Raw genomic sequence first — 16870 nt, forward strand, 5'->3', positions numbered from 1 at the left:
ACGGTAGTTTGCAAAAATTTTAGAATGAAAAACTACGTCATATTTTTGTTGACTATCTTCTGGGTAAACCGGTAACTTAACGTAACTTGTCAGTTGGGATATTTGTTTTTCCTGCCAAGTTCTAGTCATAACATTAACAGTACTTGGTCTTTTTCTGAAGATAGAATAGAATAGAATATACCTTTATTGTCATTGTTACAACATGGGATATATTGTGACAACGAAATTGGACGTGGCACTCCAGTTCCACATTTTACGGTGAGGATAAGGAAAACAAAGAGATAAAGGAACAAAGAAGATGTTTGTACTGTCCTTGTTGTATAGGCTTTGTTTTCCTCTGGAGGGAGAGGTGTATGAGGGGGTGAGGGACTGACAGAGATGGGCATATCCAACTAGATGTTTGATCTTACTGTACACACGGTCCAGTGTTTTTTTCCCTAATTTCTCAGTCCACGTATTGAATGGATTTGGGAAGTACAGTCTTTGAACATGTCTGATTAAAGTCGCCGGCGACGATAAACGCTCCGTCGGGGTGTGCAAGCTGCTGTTTATTGATAGCAGCGGGCAGGAGATTTAGCGCTATGCTAATGTTAGTATCCGGTGGAACATTAGCATCCGGTGGAACGTTAACAGCAAGCACAATGACCACAGTTATCCCTAGAAAAGTCTACACGATACTGCTAGAAACTCTATATCGAGTGAGCAGTCTGTGTCAATGATTCGGCTGTTATTGTAGCGCATAGTCCCCCACCCCTGTTTTTACCGGAGTCTCCGTCTCGTTCGTGCCGGTGAAGCGTGTTTCCTGCTGGTTGAATAGGTGCTAACTCTCCGTAGTTTTCTCCGATTCTCTCTACATTAGTCAAAAACAGGAATGCTTATTTACATATTATAATTATACAGTCTTAAACTCCCATTGTGCGTCTCGTTTTATGTTTGCTTTGCAGTAATCTCATTTTAACATGTTTTTGTTACATATTCTGATGCTTTTTATGATTTTAAAACAAAAAATGTCATACTTTTGTGGGGCTTGGAACGGATTAGCACATTTACATTCAATAGGTGCCTATACAAATGTTTCAGGTTACGAAGCTGCTCCCAGAACCAATTTAATTCGTAAGTAGAGGTATCACTGTACGGTGCTACTTCTTCAGCAGGTAATTACTTGTAATATATAAAAACGTAGAAAAATAGTATTCTGCTGCTACCTACTCATATGGATGAATGTTAAAGCAATCCGTCTGAACACTGGAAGAAAGTTAAGATGCTCAAACATTGCCTGCTTTTTTTTGCAAGGATAATATTGAGCAATTTTCTGCTGCACACAAGACAAAGTCAAAGAGCACACTAGTCGAAAAAGACGTATTCATGCTATATAATACACACTGGTGCATTATGGATGTATCCAGTGTTCCCCCTAAGCTGCGCACGTGCGCAATTGCGCACTGCTCGCACATTCTCGGCGCACAAGAAAATCTAGCCAGCGAGTCGAAGTATAACGAAGTTGAGTAAAGTTAGTAGTTTGTCGAGAACCGGCTTCTTCGGCTCGGCTCACTAAAAAGGGTCTTAAACGGCTCTTCTGGTTGTTTTTGCTTCTTTAATCCCAACATGACCAAATATTAAGTAAACTTATGCACAAAATGACTTAAAGGAAGGGGGGAATAGAACAAAAAAGAAAAAAATACCAAAATGAAAAAGTAGTGAAAAGCTGAGAAAAAAGAAACAAAAGGAAGAGAAAAAAAGAAGGAAAAATTTTGAAAAAAAGCCAGAAAAAGAAAAGAAAGAAACAAAGGAAAAAAGTAAATAGAGAACAAAAGAAAAAAGTAACAGCTCGGAAAAAATAAACACAATGAGATTTTTTTTAAAGGAAATTAAAAAAAGTGGAAAAAAAAACACCAAAAAAAAGAAGAAAAAGTTTGTGTTGCATTCAAATAATTTCCAATTATTTCAAGTGAATCGTGTTGCCAACATTGTACTTCCACTAAAAAATGTGATTAAGTACAGTTCTGTATCTTACCACCAACAAAAATGTTAATATTATGCAAAATGTAACTTGATGTCAAGTTTTGGACATGTTTGATAATTAATTATCTTGCCACGTTATGGTTGCTCACTGTTGTTTCAAGCGCCGCTCACCGACTTTGTGTGAACGCTCAGACCCGTGGAAAATTACAGGGAACATTGGATGTATCCCTTGAATTCAGACACAGAAATTTGGCAGACCCTAAAAATGGTTCTGGTTAAAAAGCAGTTTATTAGGACCTTTTGACCATTTGCTCACCATTCTTCCGCAATGATTGTTGTGAAGGTTCATATGCGCCCGTGCGTCCTTCACCATCATTTCTCGGGCGTCCACAAAAGCTTTGCCGAATTTGATGCCGAATTTGACGTTGTCGCTGCATCCTCCCCAATCAAAGTTGCCCCGGTGGTCGCTGGCCGGTCCGCGTTTTTGCCCGTCACAGTTGCAGATCTTCACGTCCCCCTGACTGCACGCCCGCGTGATGGCGTAAACCACACCGGCTGAGGAAATGGCGTACACGAATGCTGCTTCCCTGCTGCCTGGTGAGAAGAACAAGTGCACCTAAGTTAACCATCCACCCGTCATTGTTCTTTGTTTCTTTTTCTTTGAGAATCCACGCGATGGATTCAGTATCCAAACGCTAATATTGACATTTTAGGCCCCACCCAAATTTAGAATCAGGCTCGAGTTTAAGATCCCATTTCTAAATTAAGTGTCTCCATAATTAATGTCAAATTCATAATTCATTTTGTGACTGTTTCTCATCTTTAAATCCTTTTTTTTTTGCTGAACATATTACTCCATAGTCGCCCAAGAAATGAATGGTCACCGATGTTGTCAAAAAAAAATTTGACCATATTTTTCTCCTCAAAATTATTTCAAAGTACTTTAAGGTGTATTTGAGAAAGTAGTAAAATATTAGCATACTCTCATGCGTCCCGTCGAACAACACAATGCAGGGAAAAAACAAATTGTTTTCTTTTATTTTACTAGAATAATAAGAGGAAATATAATAAAATATTGTGCTTCTTAAAGGGACTTTGTGCATGATTTGACCACTAGATGGGGCTGTAATGCAACCAAAAATGAGTTCTGAAAAGCAAAAGAAAGAATACAAAAAACTTAAAGTGGCCGGACTGCATCATTTCTTCCGATATTTTTGCCCAACCTTTCACAAAGTTTTAGTTTTCTGGGAGTACACGAAACAGCAAGATGGCAAACAAATAACTCATCTCCTTCCAGTTGAGGCACATGCGGTGGAAAATATATGCAAATTCCTTGACTGAGTGTTTTTAAAATGTATGTTTATATTCAGGTTCACGTGTTTTTAGAATAGAATAGAATAGAATAGAATAGAATAGAATAGAATAGAATAGAATATACCTTTATTGTCATTGTTACAAAATGGGTTAACATATTGTGACAACGAAATTGGGCATGACACTCCAGTTTTACCTACACACTTACCAATAGGAAGCATTAAAAAGGACACACTGTTGCATAAAATTACTAAAAAAGGTCAAATATACTACCATAAGGGAAATAACTTTTATTATTTTACTTGAAAATGAAAATGAAAAAATATATTAAACTTGAAAACTGAGAAATAGAAATCAACCATATCAATAGCAATAACATTTTGAACAATAGAACAAGATAACTAAATTTTGCACATAGTAACAAATTAAAACCATTCATTTTCGAATCCCTTTAAAATGTTTATGTGTTTTTAGCAAAAATTTATGCTTATACAGTATTTATGTTAGCACGGTGGGGCAGTGGTTAGCATGTGTCCGGCAGAGTTCTAAGGTCTTGGGAACCTCCTGTGTGGGTTCAAATCCAGCTACCGGACTCCCTGTGCGGAGTTTGTATGTTCTCCCCGTGCTTGCGTGGGTTTCCTCCGGGCACTCCGGTTTTCTCCCACATTCCAAAAACATGCATTTCAGGTGGATTGGCCGGTGCGAATTGTCCCTAGGTGTGAATGAGGGGAGCGAGTTGTCTGTCCCTGTGTGCCCTGCGATTGGCTGGCAACCAGTTTGGGGTGTCCCCTGCCCGATTATTGCTGGGATGGGCTCCAGCACCCCCGCGACCCTACTGAGGATAAGTGGTGCAGCTAATGAGATGAGTATTAATGTTAATTTTCACTGGTTCTCTTTGATTTCCATCAACTGATTCAGACTGTTGCAAATTCTCTATGTTGGAAATATTCCTGACATAAAAGCTCCTAGAGCTTATTTTTACCATAGTTGCAATTTCCATACAATTAAGGGATAGTTACGGATGGAACTACAGTTCGACAGGGAACGACTGCCAGAGGCGGTGCTTCAAGCAAGGCATTTTAGGTACCAGCTGCACAGTTTAAGAAATTCATACCAAAGTTTTGTTATTTCATCGCACCCGTCTCATTAGGAAAGTCTTTAATTTCCAATCTCGCCACAAGGGGCACTACATTAAATCCATAACATCATCAGCCTTTTACCATCTCAAAAACATTACCAGAATCAAAGGTTTACTGTCTAAACCAGACTTAAAGAAAATTATCCATGCATTTATCTCTAGGAGGTTAGAATACTGGAACGGTCTTCTGACAAGACTTTCTAAACGAGCTGTAAGACAGCTGCGGAACATCCAGAACGCTGCTGCTCGGGTCCTGACTAGAACCAGGAAGTACGACCTGTGTTAGTCCTGTGCTCAAGTCTCTGCATTGGCTTCCTGTCGCTCAGAGAATAGATTTTAAAACAGCTCTGCTGGTGTATAAGTCTCTTCATGGTCTAGCACCAAAGTACATCTGTGACATGTTGGTCCCATATGAACCATCTCGGACCCTGAGAACCTCAGGGACAGGACTAAACAGGGTGAAGCTGCGTTTCAGTTCCATGCAGCTAAACTCTGGAATAGTCTTCCTGATGACGTCAGACAGGCGTCTACTCTGACATTGTTTAAGTGTCTGTAAAGCACTTTGAATTGCCTTGTGTATGAATTGTGCTATAAAAATAAACTTGCCTTGCCTTGCCTTACTTTCAGACTCTTCTCGCTTTGACACGAGGATTCTGAGTGATAAGTTGCTCTGGCGGTTGTACAAACTCAAAGAACCTTAGTTACGTATGTAACTTTTCGCAACATCGTGAAGCCCACCTGAAGAACACCTCGGAGTGCTGACCAAAGGAGAGGCAACAGGGGGAATGCAAATATGAGACCCCGCGACTGGGCGTGTCCAGCGTAACCAGGTCCGAAGGACCACGGTGGGTCCTCGCCCCGGAGTGATCAGCAATGTGCCCTGTAATTTTCCACGTGTCTGTCTCCCAAAGTCCAGAATCAAGAGTCTTCAGCTGGTACAAAATGCTGCAGCGAGGCTTTTAACTAGGACAAAAAAGTACGATCACATAACACCGATTTTGGCTAACCTGCTTTGGCTCCCAGTTAGCCATAGATGTGATTTCAGGGTTTTCTTAGTATTATACAAAATTATACGTGGACCTGCTCCCTCATATCTTTCAGATCTGATTTCCCCCTGTGTTCCGGTCCGAAACCTTCGTTCTGAGAGCACCGGTCTTCTGGTGATCCCAAGAGCCAAGAAGTGTTCGAGAGCGTTCTCCATCCGGGCACCGGTGCTGTGGAATGCTCTTCCCCCCTGAGATCCGATCTACAACCTCAGTGGAAATGTTTAAATTTAAGCTTAAAACACACCTCTACTCTATAGCATATGAATAACCTATACTTTTCGTGGACAATATCTCTGTATTATTTGTAATTGCAACATCCTTTGCTGTCTGGTAATCCTGAAAGGCGGATGCCACATGTGCGGTCCCTTTTCAAGGTTTCTTCATTTTCCTCATGTTGAGGTCTTTGAGTTTTTCCTTGCCCTCATGTTGGTTCCAGATCAGGGTCTCATGATGTAATAATAGTCTGAAAAAATAGTCTGTGTAATAACCTGTGAAGCCCTTTGAGACTCTTTGTTATTAAGGGCTATACAAATAAAAATGACTTGACTTAAAGCGGAAGGTATCAGGATGTCCGTGCCACACGAGCAGACAAAAAGGTAGCGCATCTGTGATGAAACTGGAATTTATAGACATTCCTAATGAGACAGGTGCCATGGAGTGACCAATTTTTGGTATGCACTTCTCGAACTGCACATGTGCTAAGGGGGAAATTGTGTGACTGACTGGCAGTCAGTAAGGAGGAAATAAAACAAGGAATGTTCATTATCTCCCATTGACTTACATTGAAAGAACAAAATTGAAATCTTCAAGATGTATCTTCTCCCACATACAACATTCGATTAACACCGTTGGAATTGTATTTTGTTGCAAAAATTCATGGTTAGTAAAGTTATTATAGCTTTTGAAGGACATACTTACAATCCTCGCACAATCATGCTATGGCCATCACATGTCTCATTCAGGGTTGGGTAGGGTTACTTTAACTGGATTACTTTCAATTACTTTTGGATTACTCCAATACCAAATATGCTAATGAAAGACAAAAGAAACTAAATATGAATAAAATGACTACATTTTGTGCAGGCTTGGGGAGTAACGGAACACATGGAACGGCAAAAATGATGTTGGCAAGCTGTTTGGATTTATTTTCGTTTTGTTTCTGTCGCATTTTATGTTAATTTTGCCGGAGATCAAAGAGATCAAAGCCAGGAGAGAAAGCTTACCACGTGTTGTGAGTCATAAATGTATTCATATTTAGTTTCTTTTGTCTTTTATTAGCATATTTGGTATTGGAGTAATCCAAAAGTAATTGAAAGTAATCCAGTTAAAATAACCCCACCCAACCCTGGTCTCATCCATCCAACTTTCTATTCCCTCTAATCTATATAATGCCAGTTTCAACAGGTGATACTGCCCGTTGGTGCAGTTGGTTTAGTTGATTGACTCCAAACCCAGAAGTCACCAGTTCAAATCTTACCCAGAACTGTACTTTCCAAATACAGTATATACGGGGGCATCAAAGAAACTCACATGCATGTACACTTACTTAAAACAGTTTACTGTCACGATTGCCCATTCCCCTCACCTGGGCCCGCTGGTTTGGCGCTAGCTGCTGCTCATTGCCTCCTACCCTCCTATCTAAAATCAGTGCTCCCATGCACTCATTGTCAGTCTGTCAACGAACCTCTGCACTTGCAAGATGTGTTTTTCGACTCTGTCTGGTATCCTGCTCGTGTATCCAGTATCGATCCCTTCGGTCCCGTCCTGTCCGGTATCTTGCTCCAGTATCCAGTATCTATCCCGTCTGTTCCGTCCTGTCCGGTATCTTGCTCGTGTATCCTGTATCTGGTATCGATCCCGTCTGTCCTGTCCTGTCTGGCTTCCTGTTTTCCTGCGCCTGACTTTTCTGTCTCACTTCTTCCGCCCAGCGATCGGCGAATAACTGGCGTTTGTGTTCCGTAAAATAAAGCTTGTGTGAAAACGTTACGCGTCTGGGTCCACCGTCTGTTCGGGTTCTGACAGTTTTCAGTTACACGTGAAAACATTACTACGTAATCTTTTTTTCCATCTTCGCGACAATTTTTTTGCCCGAGTCTGTTCAATTTCACACTGAGATTATAATTCATTAATTTGTTACTTCTCATCTCTCTGGTCTCCTGATGTCTAGCATCAAAAGCTAATAGCTGTTACAAAATGCTGCAGTGAGACTTTTGACTTGGTCATCTTACCCCATATTTGGCTCACCTGAACTGGCTTCCTGTCAGTTTAAGATGTGATTTCAAGGTTCTGTTGCTATCATAAAAAGTTTTGTATCTTATCTTTCTGATTTGAGTGCTCCTTATTTTCCTGACCGGAAAATGCTGGTCTAGAAGTCTAGACGAAATCTGCAGTGTCAAGTGTGTTCTCCTATCGGGCCGCGGGGCTGTAGAATTCTGTGCTCTCTAAGATAAGATTTGCAAGTTCAGTAGAAAAGATTAAATCTAGATTTAAGACCCACTTTTTTCCATAGCTTATGAGTGATTTTGACCTCGTACTTTTATTTTTTTGTACTTGGGAGGGAAGGACATGGCTGGATCTTGTTCTGAGCCATCTTACCAGCACCTGGACCTGTCATCCAGAGCCTGCTGCATTGTTCGAGATTTTGGGACAGGACATTTGTCATTGCTGTCCACTGGACTTTTGCATGATGTCTGTTATTACTTACCGTAAATTCCGGACTATAAGCCGCTACTTATTTCCCAAACGTTCAACCCTGCGGCTTATTCAGTGATGCGGCCAATTTGTGTAATTTTTTTAACGGCCGCCAGCGGCGCTCGAGTACAAAAGGTAAGATTTAGACCGGTGGAATATATGCGCCGAAGAAGACTGCAACTTCTTGGCTTGTGCACAAATTAAATTAGAGTAAACATACCCTCATCATGCAAAATGCAAAAAGAAAGGCACATGAAAAAATCCACCATCACCAACGGGTTCCGAAAAGCTGGTCTGCTGAGTGACGGAAAGGAGGGCACAGAATCAGGAGTGGATTAGAGTTCGAGCGACAGTGACAGCGCGAGTCCGGCTGCGGGAGTGTGGGACGACGTCTATATGACAAAGTGAGGAAGACGACTTTGATGGCTTCAGTTCTAAGGAGGAAGATGAGGACGGTTTACCGTGATTTTTACAAGTACGGTATGTTTTTTTAACAGACCCGTTTACTGTGTTGCGAGCGTGTTGCTAGCGTGTTGCTACTATTAACTGCCCTGTCACAGGCACCGTTTGGGATAAGAGTTATATTATTAAAGCTTTGAAAACTCTCTCGGTGTACCGTCTTTCTTTGTAAATATGTGTAACCATGTATAATATGTATTTGCAACTGTATATTTTTGTAATGTATTTATTTTAGAGACTTATTCTGATATGTTTTGCACGGGCGAATCAAAAAGAAGGGGCGAAACAAACGGGGGCTGACGGGAAGTGGTGAGACGTGTTTTGGGCGCGGCAGACAATAGCGGATATATATATTTTCCCACCCTTAGCTTTGGAAATATACACTTTTTTCCTTGGATTACTTTCAACGGGACCCGGACTCTGCAGGTCTGCATCAAACCTTAAGTACTGGTATCATTATCCGTTCATTTTGCCAGGTGTGATTTTTGGACCGTGTACTTTAATGCAGGACATTCAGTTTCAATCACGGGACTTGAAGTCGGGTTTGGGTTAATTTTGTGTTTGTGTTACATTTTTTAATGTGGGCTCATGCGGCTTATATACAGGTGCGGCTTGTGTAAGTTCAAAATCGGTTTTCCTCTTATAATGTGGTGGGTGCGGCTTATAATCAGGTGCGCTCTATAGTCCGGAATTTACGGTATATTTAATGTTTGTGTATTGTCTCTTGATGCCCTTGCAACACCCAGGGTAGCCTCTTCATTCTGGAATTGGGGATAACCTCATTTGCAGCCCATTACCAAGGTTTTTTAATTTTCTTATTGAGTTTTTCCTTGCCCACATGTAGGTTTTAGATAAGGGCATGTTGGATTGGTGGTCCGTGCATTACTTTTCGGCTATACAAATAAATGTGACTTTGCATATGGAATCATTTATATCCAGGTTAATGGCCTCAACAAATAAAAGCTCTTTTCTACTGTTTCATACAAGTATGCATCTGCTCTGCCAAATTCACACCCCCGGTAGCTGAATTGGTAAAGGCTCACCTGGTCCAAAACCCGTTCGAGCCTAAACGGTACTATACGTTCACTCCAATCACACACATAGTAAGCCTACACAGCTGCTAATCTGTAAATCTGTTTGTTTTGTCTTTTCGCACTACTGGCAGTTCTCTTATACCTAGCCACTCCTTTGCACATCTGTTCTCCTCTGCACTCTCGTACTCCAGTGTTATTAGTATTGTATACTTGTTTACCTGACTGCCCCATTTTGCACATCTGGTTAGCTGCTCCTCTTGCACTCTTTGCACTACTGTATAATACTATAGATAGCTATAATTATTTAGTATATTATGAGTACCTTAATACTCCAACTCAATACAACATTTTATTTATATCTGTACATTCAAGGTAACTGTGCGGGTCAGATGTATCGACATTTCGTTCTGTATACACGTGTACAAGAATGACAATAAAGTATATCTGAATCTGAATCTATGTTATATGAACCAATCATAATTCACAGATCAAATGGTGGATTATTTTCTATAGCCCCTCTTAGCAGCTGTACAAAGGGAAAGTAGTCCCTGTCCAGTGCATCATCGTAGGTGTCATGGCGACATGTCAGCCGTGACATCACAGCCCGGCTGCCTCCGCTTTCACCTTTTCCCCGTTCACATGTGGAGATTTTCTCAGTCACTGGCCTTTGTTTTCATTTGAGAGATTTGGGAGGTTATTAGGGCCCCCGCCACACACACACCAGCACCTCAACCTCCTGTCCTCATTCCCGCTCACGCAACCAAGCAGAACACAGGCAATATGTCAGGCCGTCAAGCTTTGTCCGGCTGCCAGAAACATCTCCCCAAATATTTACATCTCCTATTTCTGTTTATACATCACCAGTGTGGATCTCTCAATCGCGCTGCTTGTTTTTTTCCGAGAGAAAATCTACTTTCCCACTTTCCCTTATTCCCCGAGAAGGAGGGGGAAAAAAAACACTTTTGTGTTTGCGCGGCGGAATTATTCATGAGACGTTCATTCATTATGCTCTTATCTGATGGCGGCGGAGACATTTACAAGGGTGATTAAGTGGAGTGTCTCACACACGTTGGGAAGGAGCCACATTCCCCATCCCGGTCGTCCCGACTCACTTCGCAGCATCACGCGTCCAAACACGGTGTGGTCGTGCTCCAGCGTGCTGCAGTTCCAGCGCTGGTGACGGAACTGGTGCTGGCACTCCTTGATCCATTCCTTGGTGCCCTCGCCGATCGTCTGCATCAGGTCGGGGTGGCGCTGGCAAAGCTGACGCTGCTTGTTGACCAGGCCCGGGATGTTGTCGCAAATCACACGAGCGCCCAGCGTCCCGATGTACCTGCGGAGAGTTTGGCATCTGTTATATTTTGGCGAAAGGGCCGAAAGGGATGGATCACATATGTCCAGGGTTGGGTAGGGTTACTTTAACTTGATTACAGCGGAACCTCGGTTTTCGAACGCCTCTCAGTTCGAACAAATCGGTTCTCGACCAAAGATTTCGAGGAATTCTTGCTTCGCTTTTCGTTCAAAAAAATCGGAGTTCGAACGCCGGTACGCTAGGGTGCGATGCTGAGTGGCGTACGGGTGTAGATTGCCCCCAACCCTCGTGAAGAACTGTTATGACGTGCGCACGCACTTCTTTTTGCTTTCGCTTTAGATATCGGTGAACGGAGTGTTTTAACCCCTAATTATGCCTCGGAAGAAGGTCGGTGCAAGCAGCAAAGTTGCTACAGGTGAAGAAAGAAGAGTAGTGCGTACGAATATTGCATTTAAGAAAGAAATAATAGCAAAATATGAAGAAGGTGTGCGAGTTTCCCTTCTTTCGAGGGAATAGAGCATGGCCTCTGCAGACCTTCACAAAGGTAAGAAATCCTATTCATAATTCTTTTCTTTATACTTTAACCGCTCACCACTTTTTGTGGAGACCCGGGTGCTAAATGACGTGTAAACGACCTGATCTTTTTAGTTGTACACGTTCATGTTAGCGTAATCTTTCGTACGGAAGATTACGCTAACGCGAACGTACGATTAGCCTGGGTTAGTTTCATGTTTACGTTCATGGTAAGCTTTCAGGGTGTTGGAACGGATTAAAACGATTTTACATTACTTTTAATGGGAAAAACGATTTTCGAACAAATCAGTTTTCGAACAGGGTTCTGGAACGGATTATGGTCGAGAACCGAGGTTCCACTGTACTTTCAATTACTTTTGGATTACTCCAATACCAAACATGCTAATAAAAGACAAAAGAAACTAAATATGAATAAAATGATGACTCACAACACGTGGTAAGCTTTCTCCCCTGGCTTTGATCTCTTTGATCTCCGGCAAAACTAACATAAAATGCGACAGAAACAAAATAAAAATAAATCCAAACAGCTTGCCCAAATCATTTTTGCCGTTCCATGTATTCCGTTACTCCCCAAGCCTGCACGCAATTTAGCAATTTTATTCATATTTAGTTTCTTTTGTCTTTTATTAGCGTATTTGGTATTGGAGTAATCCAAACGTAATTGAAAGTAATCAAGTTAAAGTAACCCTACCCAACCCTGCATGTGTCAAAGTCAAGACCAACGAGCCACATCCTGCTGCCGAGAAGTTTTTCTTCAGCCCCTGAGATGATCTTGATAAATTATTTCATCCTACACCAGGAATTGTATTTGATTTCCCTGTCCTTTACTTCTTCAGTGTTTTTTGCCTAAAGGGACCTTGTGTATTATTTATTGCCACCAGATTCTGTACCTGAAAGTGTGCTTAGCCAAGAAAGCTTCAAAGAGATAAACACAACACACCTATGCAAAACAGATGAGTTAATAAAAGTAGGTCGTGTTTTTCTTACTGTTATCCCGTTTGCCTCCTGTGGGTTGTCTGAGCTGAGGATATCTTGCAATATTTTTTTAGACTATCCTTGAAATGTGTCAAGAGTTGGCTCACATGTGAAGCCATTTGAACCCAGTTATGGACTAGAAGTATTCTAGACCGTTTTCCTTTCAAAAACCAACGATTGAAGGACTTCATTAGTATTGATTCGACTATAACAGTAAATGAGCTGAAATAAAGTGCAGGAATTAAAGACACGTACCTGGGTCTTTAATAAAAGATGTAATGTCATCACTACAAAGATTATTTTTCAATCAAACAATGATACTCATACCTGTCAACCTCCATGGCTCCATGCCCGTACAAACTGTCGTATTTTCCCTTACAAAATACAAAATAATCGTACATTATATATTTTTTTTCTTTCGGAATGATGCATGATGGGAAATCCCCAGGCGGCAGACGCATGCGCACAGTAGCATCAAACCGCTCGCTTCGTTTGCAACGAAAAAAAACTATACCGAGATAGAGGCTTCCGCGGCGAACTCCTTTGACTTGATTCATTTGCCGTTTCGTGATAGTCAGTGTTCACCGGATGGTAGCCATAATTTACAAATGTGCGCTTTTCCGTACAAATTTCCTTGTACGTCATACTCGTCTTAAAATGCGTAAAAAAACGTACTTTGTACGGCAAAAACGTACAAGTTGACTGGTATGGATATTCAAAATTTTAGGAACTCAATGTTTTCCCCCCCGAGTGATTTAAAATCTAGTATTAGTATTGTCACACAATCGTCGCTGCCCATGTATGCCGAGGTCCAGCTCATCTCTGAAGAGTAGGATGACGCTGTACAGCTAAATACAACAGCGACCAGATGATGAAGGTGCTGCATCTGAGTCAGATCAAGGGGGTTCTCCTGCTACTGGTAACCATTTAAACATGTAGTATTTGTTTCATGTGGGGGAGCAAACCCCTATACAAAAAACTGGCTTGGAGAAGAATGGGTGCTGGACTTTCCCAAGACACACCACAAGAAATGGTGCCCCTACTACCCTGGCGGTTAAGAAATCTGTGAGCTGTGAGTGAAAAAAATAACTTGATTAAAAAAAAAAAAAAAAAAAAGTTTATATATATATATATATATATATATATATATATATATATATATATATATATATATATATATATATATATATATATATATATATATGTTTTGACTGCGATTGGCTGGCAACCAGTTCAGGGTGTCCCCGGCCCACTGCCCAATGATAGCTGGGATGGGCTCCAGCACCCCCGCAACCCTACTGAGGATAAGCGGTGCAGCTAATGAGATGAGATGAGATATATGTTTTGAATATTAATACACGAATTATTGTATAAATGTAAATTATTGTTAAATGGTTAAGAAATTTGTATTTATCTTACTTAACATTTGGCTCATCTAGAGGGAGATGACATGATTGTCCGCCATCTTGCTGCTATGGGTACCTCCAAAGTCTTGTGAAAGGCTAGGCAAAGACAAAGAGAGAAGAAAAATGTTGCGATTTGGTTGAATATCTATCTATCTGTCTGTCTGTCTGTCTGTCTGTCTGTAAACCTATATACAGTGAAACCTCGGTTTTCGAACGCCTCTCAGTTCGAACAAATCGGAGTCCGACCAAAAATTTCGAGAAATTCTTCCTTCGCTGTTCGGTCAAAAAATCGGAGTTCGAACGGCGGTAATGCGTGAGAGCGTACGCTAGGGTGCGATGCTGAGCGGCGTACGGGTGTAGATCTCTCTTTTCGTGACCGACTGTTATCGCGTGCGGACGTACTTCGTTTTGCTTTCACTTTTAATATAGGTGTACGAAGTGTTTTAGCCCCTAATTATGCCTCAGAAGAAAGTCAGTGCAAGCAGCAAAGTTGCTACAAGTGAAAAAAGAAAAGTAGTGCATACAACTATTGCATTTAAGAAAGAAATAATAGCTCCACCGTCCACCTGCGCCTTCTGCTGACCACCACAAAGGTAAGAAATCCTATTCATAATTCTTTTCTTTAGCCTTTTTTTAATTTTTACACGTTCATGTTAGCGTAATCTTTCGTGCGGAAGATTACGATAACGCGAACGTACGATTAGCCTGGGTTAGCTTTATGTTTACGTTGAACATTCAAGGTAAACATTCAGGGTGTTGGAACGGATTAAAACGATTTACATTATTTTTAATGGGAAAAATGATTTCGGTGATCGAACAAATCGGTTTTTGAACAGGGTTCTGGAACGGATTATGGTCGAGAACCGAGGTTCCACCGTATACCTATCTTCTTCAATTTTATTAGGTGTTTATTTTAAATCAGGTTAAGGGAGTTAGCTCCGATGCAAATATACACGGTAATTTGTAACTAGATAGTTGCTTTCAGAGTAAAGCAACACTTTTTGGAATCAGAAATTTGGGGACCTAAATGAATTACTTTTGAAAGAAGTAACTAGCAACTAATAAGATTTTGTCCTTGTTGGTGACCTTCAAATGGCCATGAAAGATGCTGAAAACAGGATGAAGGTGAGATTGCGCAATCCCTCCTTTTGAGTGTAAAAGTTCCTACTTGCTAGTGACAGTTCTATTATATTCTACTCCATACGATACCGTTTGTAAGTCCTGACAAGAGCACCTTTAATCGCCGCTCTTGGGCCAGTTTCCACTCCCGTTATGGCGTTGGCTCCTCGGAGCGCAACCGTGTGGCCGAGTGCGAAATACTGAGCCCGCTACTTGTGTTTATTTTCTCGCCTTTGGCAGCTGAGCCAGAAGATACTTGAGGAAGAGCACTCAAAACGTCTAATGGTGGAGGCAATCGAGGGAACGGAGGGCTTGTACACGGGTCGTATACGAGCCCACAGTCCGAGTGTAAAATGACCCTAAATTCTGGACTATAAGCCGCTACTTTTTTCCCAAAATTTCAACCCTGCGGCTTATTCCGTGATGCGGCCAATTTATGTATTTTTCTAACGGCCGACAGCGGCGCTCGAGTACAAAATGTAAGATTTAGACCGGTGGAATATATGCGCCGAGGAAGACTGCAACTTCTTGGCTTGTGTATAAATTGAATTAGCGTAAACATACCCTCATCATGCAAAATGCAAAAAGAAATTACGGCACATGAGGAAGATGAGGACGCTTTACCGTGATTTTTACAAGTACGGTATATTTTTTTAACAGACCCGTTTACTGTGTTGCGAGCGTGTTGCTAGCATGTTGCTACCATTAACTGCCCTGTCACAGGCACCGTTTGGGATGGAAGTTATATTATTATTATTAAAGCTTTGAAAACTCTCTCGGTGTACCGTCTTTCGTAAATATGTGTAACCATGTATAATAGGTATGTGCAACTGTATATTTTTGTAATGTATTTATTCTGATATGTTTTGCACGGGCGAATGAAAAAGAAGGGGTGAAACAAACGCGGGGTGACGGGAAGTGGGGAAAAGGTAAGACCTGTTTGTGGTCGCGGCGGACAATTGTATATATATATTTTTCCCACGCTTACCTTTGGAAATGTACACTTTTTTTCTTGGATTACTTTCAACAGAACCCCGGACTCTGCAGGTCTGCATCAAACCTTAAGTACCGATTATCATTTTCCGTTCATTTTGCCGGCTGTGATTTTTGGACTGTGTACTTTAATGAAGGACATTTAGTTTCACTTTAGTTTGCACTACTCTTCTTTTTTCACCTGTAGCAACTTTGCTGCTTGCAGTGACCTTCTTCCGAGGCATAATTAGGGGTTAAAACACTCCGTTCACCGATATTAAAAACGAAAGCAAAAAGAAGTGCGCGCTCACGTGACAACAGTTCTTCACAAGGGGTGGGGGCAATCTACACTCGTACGCCGCTCAGCATCGCCCCTAGCGTACCGGCGTTCGAACTCCGATTTTTTGAACGAAAAGTGAAGCAAGAATTTCTCAAAATTTTTGGTCGAGAACCGATTTGTTCGAACTGAGAGGCGTTCGAAAACCGAGGTTTCACTGTATGAATAAAATGATGCCTCACAACATGTGGTAAGCTTTCTCTCCTGGCTTTGATCTCTTTGATCTCCGGCAAAACTAACATAAAATGCGACAGAAACAAAATGAAAATAAATCCAAACAGCTTGCCAACATCATTTTTGCCGTTCCATGTATTCCGTTACTCCCCAAGCCTGCACAAAATTTTGTCACTTTATTCATATTTAGTTTCTTTTGTCTTTTATTATCATATTTGGTATTGGAGTAATCTAAAAGTAATTGAAAGTAATCAAGTTAAAGTAACCCTACCCAACCCTGGCCGCTGGGTTATCGCAGTACAAGAATCCTTCGCTGTATCGCGGTTTACTCTTCGTGGTTTCTCTACTTTCATTGTGCATTGTGTTCTACATTCTGATAGGCTAAACTCTCGCCCCG

General features: G+C 41.3%; 1 protein-coding gene across 1 annotated transcript in view; it reads right to left on the reverse strand.

The window, feature by feature from the left end:
- LOC148364665 (protein Wnt-2b-A-like) overlaps positions 1–16870 on the reverse strand; it is a 41094-nt gene that overhangs the window by 15741 nt on the left and 8483 nt on the right. Inside the window, exons 2-3 of the mRNA XM_088338846.1 lie at positions 10757–10977; positions 2279–2556 (exon numbers count right to left, since the gene is read on the reverse strand). Of these exons, the coding sequence (XP_088194972.1) occupies positions 2279–2556; positions 10757–10977 (499 nt within the window). The remainder of the gene's footprint in view (positions 1–2278; positions 2557–10756; positions 10978–16870) is intronic.

The sequence above is a fragment of the Urocampus carinirostris genome, chromosome 6 (assembly GCF_059441175.1).
Source record: "Urocampus carinirostris isolate Australia breed hairy pipefish chromosome 6, RoL_Ucar_1.0, whole genome shotgun sequence".
Taxonomy (NCBI): Eukaryota; Metazoa; Chordata; class Actinopteri; order Syngnathiformes; family Syngnathidae; genus Urocampus; species Urocampus carinirostris.